The following is a 13,124-nucleotide window of genomic DNA, read 5'->3' as shown; positions in this document are numbered from 1 at the left end:
CCCAGGCCCCTGGATTTCCATTAAGAAAACGAATTTATCTACCATGAATCCTGCTCAGGGCCAATGCAACGTGCCTCAGAGGGAGAGCAGCACTGAGCGCTTATGAGATCCTGCCCAGGGAACCACCACCACTGTCTCGTGCACCCTGTTCATCAGGGGACCCACACATGGACGTGGACGTGCAAACCGCTTGGCCGCACAGAACGCTGACTGAGCAGAGCACCTTTTCCATTTCTGGTGCACACAGAACTGGGTGTCATGATGCCCTCCTATATTAAAGTCTCGAGGAGCAGGGCCCTGGGCCTTTGGCAGGAAACGCTCCCGGGGGAGCCCCAGAGCTTTGTCAGCCACCCAGGGCGTCAGAACTCAGGAGCTGACCTAGGATGGAAATGCTGGGGGGTGGCTCCTCCCCAGAAACCCAGGAGAAATCCACAGCCCACGCCAAAGCCCAGGATGTGATTGCCCTTCAGCCATTTCTTCTCCAAAGGCCCTGGCTTGGCAGGAGGCAAGCACTGGCCACTGCACTGTTGACAGCGGGTCCAGCAGTGGCCCCCTGCTAACCCAGGGGTCTCTAAGCCCCGGGACCCCAGCAGGACAGAGAGAGCAGCCCAGGGTAGGCCTCCGGCTCTCGCACTGACTCCTCTGTTCCATGTCCAGAGCTTGAGGCCCAAGGCATCATGGTGAAGAGTGGCCCTCGGGACGGGGGTGACATTGGGTAGGCCCAGCCCCCCGCCAACACACACTCTTCTCAGACTCTCAGCGTGTTACGCGTCCACTCACTGTGGAATCTGAAAACTGCCAAGTGTAGTTAACCTGGAAATCTGGTCTCAATGGGTTCTGAGGTGGCCACTGGATACGATGAGGATTAAAGGTCAGAGATCAGAAAAGAGGACGTTAGTATGTCGGGGGAATAAGTTAGGAAAGGAGAAGGAAGTCTAGTTTCTCGTGACAGGAAGTTCCCGGAGTGAGGCGGATCACAGCCTGTGTGAGAGGCAGAGGATCCTTAGCTGCACAAAGGTGGAGGTGTGGAGGACGGAAAACCAGCCACAAATCCTCACCGCTGCCCACTCACCGCCTTCAGGACACTGAGGCTCCAGGAGACCCCAGGAGACCAGGTGAGGGCTGGGAACCCCCAAGCTCTGGGTCCCCCGTGGCGAGGCCATTACCTACAGCTCCTGGTCTAGCCGGGCAGTAACGCAAAATAAGGCTGGGGCTTCCCTGGTGGCTCAGTGGTTGAGAGTCCACCTGCCGATGCACGGGACATGGGTTCGTGCCCCGGTCTGGGAAGATCCCACATGCCGCGGAGCGGCTGGGCCCGTGAGCCGTGGCCGCTGAGCCTGCGCGTCCGGAGCCTGTGCTCCGCAACGGGAGAGGCCACAACAGTGAGAGGCCCGCGTACCGCAAAAAAAAAACATAAACAAAATAAGGCTGCATCAGTAGGGTCACAAATTCAACTGGAAAGGCAGAGCTCCAAATACACATATGAAAATAAGTCATGGGAAAGTAAGATGGTTTTTCTAACACACGTGATACCAGAGTGGTTAATCACATTCCCAGGTTAGCCCACATGTCTATTCTACGTAAGTTCAGGACTAACATTATTCCTTAAACTACATTTCCTCTATGTAGAACTTTGTTTTAACAGGAAGATGCACCCTGAATTCCAATTTGGGAATTACCAGGCCTCATGAGGGGCTGGGTGGGCACTGGAGGCCTTGCAAGGAGGGGACAGCTGAGGTCACATACTTCCCAGCACAAGAAACCATGTTTGTCGTTTTCCCGAGAAAAGGTAGGTCTGAGTCAAATACCTCCTGAGTGTTAGAAACTGAGAGGAAGGAGGGTAGGAAGGAGAAAGGTTTGGGAATCATGGTTGACTGGCTTGGGATGTGGCAGTGACTGCTAAACTATATCCTTAAGTGCTGTACTTAGTAGAGCAGAGCCGAGTTAACAGGACGGGTTACAAAAGCACAGGATTTAACAGGCCCACTCAGGTTTCCTCTGAGAGGACCTGATTACAATCAGACCCTAAGTGTCCAGACTCATTCTAGTCTGCAGGTCTATGTGGAGCTCCAGAAGCCTGGGGGATTTCAGTCCTGCCCCCTGGGAGGCGAAGTCAGCGTGTGTGCTTCTCACTTCTCGCCACGGGGAACACAGAGACCTGAGTCCACCTCAGTCCACACCAGCTCCCGGAGCCTCAGTGGGAGAGGGTGGGGGAAGGAACCAGTGACTTACGTTGTATGCATTGATAATCAGTTGAATTATATTTTTGGAGTCTCCGTGTAATATCTCCACCGTTGTTCCAGGTATCAGGGCTGTAAAATTCTTGGGGGGAAAAAAAAAAAAAAGAAAACAAATGAGCCCATTTTGCCCTTCCACACTGTCAAAGAGTGAACACTGCCCTACTAAGCTAGAACCGTCAGGGCCCCCAGCACTGATTCTGCCACTCTCTCGCACCGTAAACTAGAGAAGATGCCATAAGCAGAGGTAAGAAGAAGGCACAGGGAATGGAGTTGTTGCAGTCGGCTGTGGAATCCCGATTCTTGAAGGCCTGGGTGGAAAGGGCCTGACAAGATCTGTTCCTAAAGCATAATGTCATGCTTCTTCTTGGAGAGCCCTCCTCTCTGGCACGTAATGGACAACTCTCTGGAATTCCATCCTCTAAGGTCAATATATTATTGATGTGCTCGCCCTCTCCCCCCTAGACTACACAGGCATTCCCAGGTTCAGTTCAAGGATGCCCTCGACCTGGCCAGCAGAAGTGAAAGGGGAAACTTTTCTAAGGGTCTCGAATACAGCCTCTTTTCCTAGGAGGGAAATGAACGTGAATGGTGCCTTCCCAAGGAGGTCTGGTATCTCCGGGTGAAGTCTTTGGCAAAGCAGGCAGCCTTGAAGTGGCTGCCTTTCCTCTTTCACTTGTACGAAGGCCTGAGTATATCACTTACTAAAGTGACAGAAATTGTTAGAAACACCCGCCACCCTCAGCCTGCCTTTGGACTGGATATGCCTCCCGAGCGAGAGGTCCTTGGTTCTGAGCAAGGCTGGCTTAAGCCAAGGTGGGTCTTTCTTCCCTCCTGAAGCATCCGGTAGGATTCTCAGTACAGTCTGTGCAACTGACCTCTCTAAAAATGGTATTTGTAAATGGATATGTCCTATCCTGCTATCTTCACTAAGCAACCTCCTTCCCTTGTTTTCATCTTCTAAAATTGATTCAGACTAAAAGAGGATAAAGAACTCAAGAAGGTGTAAGTGGCATTTTATCAATGATTATCTCAGGCAGAAGCAACAGAAACACACCATCAGACAAGGGTTCTTTCGGGGATACTTAAGAGCAGTAGAGAGAGGGGACAGGGGTTGGCTGTTCTAGAGGTGGGGATTAATTTCTCATAACCTCTCAATTCAAAAGATGTCAGAGGTGAGCTGGGCTTCACACTTGGCTCACACGAACACTCCCTGAGCAGTCTGGAGGAGAGTTCTAGCGAAAGGCAACTTGCGTGTGATCGTGGGAAAGAGCACATTCACGAGGGAAATGTGTAATGGTGGCCCATGGGATGACCCGGGAAGAGTCTCTCTTAGACAGGGCAGACTCACACACATCCTACTCTGTTCACTCAAGACACGTAGTTTTCTTCGGAAATTCCCGTCCCAAACTAACCCACTGGTCCCCCATACTCTGCAGGAAGGCATAAAAACTCTGGACTGTGGAACTGGTGATGTAGCCTGCCTAGATGCCTAGCTTCCTTTCTGTACATTTTCATTGTATATCATCCTTCCCTCTTCCCCCCTGGGTGTTTCCATTTCATCATCTGAAAAACTATTTCCAAAGTTTTTCTCATTACCAAATTAGAAACCATATGTTTAACTTCCTTGGTATGTACTGCTATATGAACGCTTAAGAGCTTCCTTAATACTATTATTTTCCAGTAGATCGGGTCAGGGCTATATTCCACCCTCCTCTGGATCTCCGCCCACACAGAACAGGGCTGTTAACACCCCTCACCCGGCCTCCCCACACTTCACCTGACACCACATTCCAATCTCCCATTCATCTCAGGGTCAGCAGGGCCCCCAGATTCAGGCCATCAGCCTCCTTCACACGTTCCAGGTGTACCTTGTAGAGCATATAATGGTTCTTCGTCACTGCAAAGATGAGGTTGATGTTGTTTTCTGCCAGTTTCTCTCCAAGCAAGGCCAGGGATGGATAGTCCTAGGGCCAAGGCAAAAGTCAAGGTTGTAACACTTCTCCCAGGCTGACACACGAGCACGTGGCTCCAACGTGCACTCAGTAACTCATCACTTGCCACGATAAGCACCTTCCCCTGGCAGGGCCTTAATAACCACGCCCCATCGTCAGCTCCTTACTGAGAAACTGTAGGGGAGATTCTCCAGGAAAGGACCCTCTGGCACCTACTAGACTCGACTCAGTCCTCCTACCCCTCCAACCCAGAAGAGAGAAGTGATGAGTGGAGGTTTCCCACACTTGGTCCGTGTTTCCGTCCCTTCAGCAGGAATGGGGCAGAGGGGGGAAGTCCCCAAAAGGGAAGTCCCCACGTCCGACCACCTACCGTCAACACCTGTTATCTTCCCTCTCTTCCCCAAGACTGATCTTCCTGATCTCCTTGCCCTATTTTTCCTTTTCCTGTGCCCAATATTGGGCCTGCCAATGTCCCCTACAGGCTCTGCTCAGTCCTCTCATGGCTCAGAACGGGCAGAAGAGGCTGCTGACATTTGGACTAAAAGTTGGGCTACAGAGGAGGAGGGGTGCAGAGCAAGAAGGGAGGGAGGACACCTCGAGGCAGCTCAGCAACATCCGGAAGGACTTTAAGGGCTGATGATGGACGCAGGGGTCCTCATCGGTGAGTTCTACAGCTATCAGGTTGTATAGTTACGAGTTCTTTATCCAGACTCCATTACTCTTGACCACCTCTTAAAACTGGAGATAATGGGCTAGTCCAGCAAGAATTAAAAGAATTGCTCTCTAGCCAGACACCAGAATGGGTTTGGGAAGGAAGACGGTGTAGATTTTGCAAGGAAAAAACTGTACAGCAAATGTGGAAAAATCTTAATTGTTGGGTCTGGTTGATAGTTAGGTAGAGTCCACTTCACTGACCTAGCATATGTTTGAAATTCTGCCTAAGTTCTGTTTAATCCCATGGTCCCAGGGCCAGGCTCCTGGGAATGGAAGGTCCTTGGGGCTTCTCCTCCCGTGTAGGACACGTGCCACCCCACCCCTGACACTGATGGAACTCAGGGCATCAGGAAACCCATTTCTAGAAGTCAGGAAGTCTTGTCTTCACTGGTCTTGCCCCATAACTTCTATCCCAGTTTTTGGCTCTGCTGGAACACAGTCCTCTCCCTCGTGCAAAACCACCTCTCCCCTTTGAGATCCATCCTGTCTCGCCAGGTCACCTCTTCCCTCGACCAAACACGCCCCATGTGGGGGCACAAAAGCAGAAAGATGAACCAGCTACAGAAATCCCTGAGAGATGTTCTAAGTTAACGACGAGGAGAAGTTCTAGAAGCCCAGTTGGAGAAGATGGAGTAGAGACCCAGTCCCAAGAATGGGGTGGAAAGTCGGTGAGTGGAGGTCCAGAGGAAGGTGGCAAAGGCCGGCGAGGCCTCGGACCACAGGCGGGGTGGCGGGAGCGGTGCTGGGGTCCCCGGTCCGCACCATCTGGTTGGAGGCAGTGTACTCGTTGGCCTCATTCAGGTGGCACTGGCCGTCGTGAGGCTGCACCAGGCCCCCCAGCTTTCCGTCCAGCGCGATGTGGGGCACGTCGTCCGTCGTGAACACCAGCAAGTGCAGCGCGTCCTTTCGCCAGCCGATCTTCTCCTGAGGGACAGAGGTTGACGGGTGTTAGGCCTTCCTGGCTGCCACCCAAGCCTGCCCTGGAGCATCCTGCCCCTCCCTGCTCAACTCTGTACCTGACAGCCACTCCCCTTGGACGCCTCCCCTTTTAGCCTCCCCTATTGTTCCTTCCACAGAGCAGCCTTTAGCCCCCCAACCTCCCTTCAACACACTCGGCTGGCTGCCCTTGTCTAAGATGACTGGTAAGTGACCACTTCAGTCCCCCAATTAGACATGAATCACTCACAGCAGAGTGTTCTAATGACCGACAGACAGATCTATCTTTGGAGGATTTGAGAAAACCGGCCATCTTTCTGGTAGAAGTAAACCACTCCAGTCACGAACTGAACTAGTCTGGTAGTTAAGGTCAATCAGACTAGCTCTCTTCTCCCTTTACTGCTTCACTGTATGGAATGTATCCACTCTTCAGACAGAGGCACGGCTCAACACGAGCTATCTTGCAAGGGAAGGACTCTATTTTTTCATATTTAGACACTGTGGCCCCGATACTATACAAAAACACTCCCAGTCATTACTAGTAGGAGCAGCTAGACCCTGATACAGGGCAACAAAAACTGGGATAGGGTTGCCTTCATACCAGTAGTGAAAGAGCATCCCAAAATACATGGGTAGCAGGATGGATACAGGAAGGGTTTAAACACCGCTGAGTTATCTACACGTGTACACTTGACACTGAAATAGGAGACTGGATTCACAGACTTTACAAGTTAAAAGCTATCACCTTATGGCAGATAAGGGATTGAGGGTATCGTCCTCTCTTCCTTATCGCCACAATGATGGATAAAACAGCCTTCAAGAGCTATGATATCTTCTCATTTGCTCCGAAAGCAGCGTGGAAATAAGTCACAAAGAGTCAGTGTAACACAAGGAAGAAAAGGCAGTTTGAAAGGAAGCCAGGGAGGACTGAAAGCCAGGAGGCCAGCTGTGAGCAAAGAATTCACCTTTGGGGAATCAGTTTCCCAGACTCTCAACGTTCATCCAACAGACAATTACTGACTTCCTACCACATGCAGTCCCCATGGAAGGCACTGGGTCTAAGAAACAGCCTGTTCCAGACCTCAAAAAGCTTGCAGTCAAGTGGAAACACAGCCTTAACGTATCACAATAAGCATGCTTTTTTACATCTTTATTGGAGTATAATTGCTCTACAATGGTGTGTTAGTTTCTGCTTTATAACAAAGTGAATCAGTTATACATATACATATGTCCCCACATCTCCTCCCTCTTGCGTCTCCCTCCCTCCCACCCTCCCTATCCCACCCCTCTAGGTGGTCACAAACCACCGAGCTGATCTCCCTGTGCTATGCGGCTGCTTCTGAGAAAACCATAATTCAAAAAGAGTCATGTATCAAAATGTTCATTGCAGCTCTATTTACAATAGCCAGGACATGGAAGCAACCTAAGTGTCCATCGACAGATGAATGGATAAAGAAGATGTGGCACATATATACAATGGAATATTACTCAGCCATAAATACACTTTTAATGGAAACGCGGGGAGGAGGAGAGAAGGCTTCCCAGGGCAGAGGAAATGTCAGCTGAGCTGAAGGTGAGGAGGACCCTTCAAGGAAACTGGAAGAAGAAATGACAGAGGAGGCAGAAGCTGGGGTGGGGAGTGGGTTGTTCTAGGTGCTGGTAAAGGCACAATGACCAGGCCGGGCATGTTTTCAGAACCCAGAGGAAGAAGGTCCCTAACACAGATGCATTCTAAGCTGTGACAAAACTAATCTACGGTATTAGAAGTGGAGATAAGTGGATTCTCTTGGAGGCAGGACTGGGTGTCTTGAGAGGGGGTGTTAATAACTGGAATATATGAAAAGACAATGAAAACTCATCAAACAATTTTGAAAAACAACAACGAAGTTGGGGGATTCATTATCTAAGGCCAAGACTTATTATAAAGCTACAATAATTGAGACTGTGTGGTAATGACAAAAGGATAGACACATAGACCAGTGGAACAGGATAGAAACCAGCAATAGACCCACACATACGGTCAATTCGATAGAAGGTATTGGAATAATTAGACATCCATATAAAAAAAAATGAACCTCAACCCACAGCTCTCACTGTATACAAAAATGAACTCAAAGTGGATCACAGACCTAAAACTATAAAACGTCTGAAGGAAACAAAGGAGAAAAGCTTTGTGACCTTGGTATAGGCAAAGATTTCTTAGATGATTCACAGGATAAAATTTTGATGAATTAGACTCTGTCAAATTAAAAACATCTGCTCTGGGCTTCCCTGGTGGCGCAGTGGTTGAGAATCTGCCTGCCAATGCAGGAGACATGGGTTCGAGCCCGGTCTGGGAGGATCCCATGTGCCGCGGAACAGCTGGGCCCGTGAGCCACAACTACTGAGCCTGTGCGTCTGGAGCCTGTGCTCCGCAACAAGAGAGGCCGTGATAGTGAGAGGCCCGTGCACTGCGATGAAGAGCGGCCCCCGCTTGCCACAACTAGAGAAAGCCCTCGCACAGAAACGAAGACCCAACACAGCCATAAATAAATAAAGTGGAAGCCTGTCTACAATAAACATTAAAATATGAGAAATACGAGCTTTCTTTAAAAAAAAAAACAAAAACAAAAACATCCGCTCTTTGAAAGATACCACTGAGGGGCTTCCCTGGTGGCGCAGTGGTTGAGAATCCGCCTGCCGATGCAGGGGACACGGGTTCGTGCCCTGGACCGGGAAGATCCCACGTGCCCCGGAGCAGCTGGGCCCGTGAGCCATGCCCGCTGGGCCTGAGCGTCCTAAGCCTGTGCTCCTTAACGGAAGAGGCCACAGCAGTGAGAGGCCCGTGTACCACAAAAAAAAAAAAAAAAAAAAAAAGATACCACTGAGAAAATGAAATGCCAAGGCACAGATCGGGAGAAAATGTTTGCAAAAAATAAAAATCTGACAAAGGACTTGTATCCAGAATGTATAAAGAACTCTCATAGGCCAATAACAACACAAACAACTGAATTTTAAAAGCTAGAGACTTGAATAGACATTTTTACCAAAGAAGAGATATGGATGGAAATAAGCACATGAAAGGATCCTCAACAACATTAGTCATTAAGAAAGTGCACAGGGCTTCCCTGCTGGCACAGTGGTTAAGAATCCACCTGCCAATGCAGGAGACACGGGTTCAAGCCCTGGTCCGGGAAGATCCCACATGCCGCGGAGCAACTAAGCCTGTGCGCCAGAGCTACCGAGCCTGTGCTCTAGAGCCCACGGGCCACAACTACTGAGCCCACGCGCCACATCCACTGAAGCCCCCATACTCCAGAGCCCATGCTCCGCAACAAGAGAAGCCACCGCAATGAGTAGCCCGCGCACGGCAACGAAGAGTAGCCCCTGCTCATCGCAACGAGAGAAAGCCCGCGCACAGCAACGAAGACCCAACACAGCCAAAATTAATTAATTAATTAAAAAGAAAAGAAAAGGTGCACATTAAGTTCACAATGAGATGCCATTAGATAGCTATGCCAATGGCAAGAAAAAAACAAAAAAAAACAGCCCTGAAAATACCAAGTGCTGGAAAGAATGTGGAACAATCAGAACTCCCATAAATTGCTAGTGAGAATACAAAATGTTTTGGCAACTCTGGAAACCAGTTTGGCATATTCTTATAAAGTTAAATATACAATGACCATCAACTCAGCAATCCCACTCTTTGGTATTTATCCACGAGAAATGAAAACTTATGCTCACATAAAAACTACTATGCAAATATTTATATAACAGCAATTCGTGATCACCAAAATTTAGAAACAGCCCAAATGTCCATCAGGTGGTGAATACATAGACAAACTGTAGTACATCTCTACAATGGAATACGATTCAGCAGTAAAGAGGAACAGACTGCTGATACACACAACTCGGATGAATCTCCAAAGCACTAGGTTAAGTGAAAAAAGCCTGACTCAAAAGGCAACTTACTGCTTAACTCCATTCAGAAGATATTCACGGAAAGACAAAAATATAGGGACAGAAGACAGATCGGTGGTTGCCAAAGGCTGAGTGCCAAGGGAGAAGTCAATAACAGACGGGTATTGGGAAACTTTCTGAGGTGACAGAAATTACCTGTATCTTTTTTTTTTTCATTTCTTTTCTTCATCTATATCTTAATTGTCGGGGTGGCTCTAAGTTGTTAATACCTAAAAAGGGTGAATTTTACTCTATGTAAATCATCCCTCAATACACCTCACTTTAAAAAACATTTAAAGAAGTATATACATCTTTTGACCCGATGATTCTACCGCAGGAGACTCTATCTGCAAGAAGTATTCTGAAGTACGCACGGCAGTATTTTTACTAATAGTGACAAAACAGGAAAGAGGTGACTACCCTACCAGAATACGGGAACGGTTAAGTAAACTGAGATCTCTCCTTTCCACCATTAGAAATTATGTTCATAAAAAGTATGAAATTATGTGTAAACATGTATAATATAAAGTGAAAAACAAAGAAAACAGTACTGTAATTACAGTGTGATTACAAACTATGGAAGAAACAGGCATCACTCTCCACTAAAAAGAGAACAGAGACTGAAACAAAATATACCATAATGATGTTGGGATTGAGATTAGAGGCAGTATCTTTCTTTTTTCCCCAAACTATCTTTAATAAGTGCTACTTTTAAAAGACTAGACTTTGAATGCTGGCTCTGTCATTTAACTTTTTCAGCCTCCTTTTCTTCCATGCCAGCTTCTCAAGGGTCATGCAGGAACCTAAGGAGGGTGACAGCAAGCAGACAGAATAACGTGGAACTTGGAAACTTGAAAGTGGGCATGGGAGCTTTTTGTCACTACCAACTACCTGTGTAGCTTTGACCACAATTATTTAACATCTCAAAGTTTTTTCTTGTTCGTAAGACAGGAATAATAATACTTAACATTTATTGTTCACCTCCACTGTTCCATCACATCTTCACTGCAACCCTTATGAAGGAGGTAATACATTGTCATCTTGCAGATGAGGACACCGGTGTTCAGAGACATTAAGTCACTAGCCCAAGGTCACTGAACCAGTAAGGACCAGAGAAGTCAGATTCAGAGGACCTGCCTCTTATCCGCAAAGCTAACTACCCAATCACACAGGGAGAGCCGAGGGTGTGTAATAACTGGGATAGTTCATAGAAGTACTTGGCAAGCTCTCAACTAACAACTGCTGATCCAGGATAAATGTTTGTTGAATTGGAATACTGCATCTGAAACAGAAATAGCTCCACAAATGAAGAGTAGCATGGCTTAATAATATTAATTCTGTCTTCTCTGAAGTGGACTCTTGTTATGTAAGTGATGTTAACAAACTCGGCCCAGAGGTCGGGCTGCACAGAATGAGATGCTTATTCATTCACTCAGCCTTTTGGGCTTGGAGATTTTACAAGCACTGACTCCACAGAGAATTTACAATAGAAATAATTTTCCTACTGTCTGCTTGGACTATTTTGAAGTCTTAAGTTCTGTATCCACGTTCGGGGCAGAGATCAGTAGTGTGAAAGTGGATTTTTTTTTTTTAAAGGAGTAACTACAGAATGGAGTGTGGCATGGAGGCCAGCATACGAGAGCTTTGGCACAGACAAGGCTGAGTTCAAGGGTTTGCTTTTTGAGACCCTAAGTCAGTCACTTCATCTCTCAGCCTCAGTTTCTTCCTCTGTAAAATAAAGATAATCCTACTTTGCAGGGTTGATCCTAGGTTAACAAGTATTTAGTACATAAGACACACTAAAAAAGGGGTCTATAGTTACTACTCTCAGACTAGTAGTAACTTTTACATTCCTTCTCGTCTCCTTTTGCTTCTTGATGTGTGAGGCTCCACGGTCACTACAGGGACCATGAAGGCTTGCATACCGAAAAGTTTAAAAGCCTTGTATTAATTAAAACCACAGTGAGATTCTACCACACACCTAATAGAATGGCTAAACATTAAAAAGACTGGCCACATCAAACACTGGGGGAGATGTGGAGGAAACGGAACTGGCAGACACTGCCCATAGGGTTCTAAAATGATACATGTACTTTGCAAAACAGGTTAGCAATTTCTTAAAAAGTTAAACACCTACCATATGACCCAGCCCTCCCACTCTTAGGGACTGACCCATGAGAAATAAAAGCATACAACCACACAAAGACTTGAACACATTTGTAGCAGCTCCATTTATAATAGGCAAAAACTACCAAATATCCAAAACAACCCAGATACCCATCTATAGGTGGATGAATAAACTGTGATGTATCCACACAAGGGAATACTACTCAGTAACAAAAGAAGTGATCACTCCTTAGCACAGATGACACTCAATAGCACACATGAATCTCAAAACAGTTGTTCTGAGTGAAATAAGCCAGGCCAAAGAGTATATACTGGATTGCTGAAGTTTTAACAAACGCAAACTCATGTGTAGTGACAGAAAGCAAAGTAGTGGCTGCCTGGGGAAAGGGGGCAGGAGACGCAGGAGGGAGAAATGACAAAGGAGCACAAATACTCTTTTTGCGGGGGAGAAGGATATATGTTCGTCATCTTGATTACGGTGAATATATATCTCACGGGTACGTATAAATGTCAATATTTGTCAAGTTGTACACGTTCAATGTGTGTAGTTTATTATACATCGATCATACCTCAGTAAAGTTTTTTTCAACAAAGGCTTGGTGTGCTCAGAAAGTCATTCAAATATAGTAAATTGGATGACCAGACTGAATGTCAATACTGTGCTGGGAATACCAGCTATGCATATTCCTTTGTTTGGTGGCAGTGCCCACAAAGCAGCTGGGAGTGTGGGCTCGGATGAACGGCAAACTTCAGTTCACGCCCACATCTTCCCTTGGCTTGTCTTTGTGACATTGGGCATGTTAATCAATCTTTCCCAGTCCCAGCTTCTCAGCTACAAGATAGAGATAATAGGGCTTCCCTGGTGGCGCAGTGGTTGAGAGTCCGCCTGCCGATGCAGGGGACGCGGGTTCGTGCCCTGGTCCGCGAAGATCCCACATGCCGCGGAGCGGCTAGGCCCGTGAGCCATGGCCGCTGAGCCTGCGCGTCCGGAGCCTGTGCTCCGCAACGGGAGAGGCCACAGCAGTGAGAGGCCCGCGTACCGCAAAAAAAAAAAAAAAGATAGAGGACAGAATAGGGTTGTTGAGAGGATTAAACAAAATGATAGACAAGGAGCACACCCCGCTTAGTACCTGCAGGCAGTAAACAGTCAAGAACCGACAGTGATTGTCCTCAGTACTTCCATGGAGCCGAAAATCTGTGACTTAAATCCAGAAAC

The 13,124-nt window shown here is 47.4% G+C and overlaps 1 protein-coding gene across 2 annotated transcripts in view; it reads right to left on the bottom strand.

The window, feature by feature from the left end:
* The window catches only part of ITGB5 (integrin subunit beta 5), a 112,269-nt gene that overhangs the window by 44,765 nt on the left and 54,380 nt on the right, over positions 1 to 13,124 (bottom strand). For both annotated transcript variants that reach the window (XM_032629316.1, XM_032629317.1), the window contains 3 exons: positions 5,669 to 5,830; positions 4,109 to 4,204; positions 2,233 to 2,322 (listed from right to left, as the gene is read on the bottom strand). In XM_032629316.1, the coding sequence (XP_032485207.1) occupies positions 2,233 to 2,322; positions 4,109 to 4,204; positions 5,669 to 5,830 (348 nt within the window). The remainder of the gene's footprint in view (positions 1 to 2,232; positions 2,323 to 4,108; positions 4,205 to 5,668; positions 5,831 to 13,124) is intronic.

The sequence above is a fragment of the Phocoena sinus genome, chromosome 4 (assembly GCF_008692025.1).
Source record: "Phocoena sinus isolate mPhoSin1 chromosome 4, mPhoSin1.pri, whole genome shotgun sequence".
Classification (NCBI taxonomy): Eukaryota; Metazoa; Chordata; class Mammalia; order Artiodactyla; family Phocoenidae; genus Phocoena; species Phocoena sinus.
Note: the sequence above shows the minus strand (reverse complement) of the source record. Positions and strands in the feature narration are given on the sequence as shown.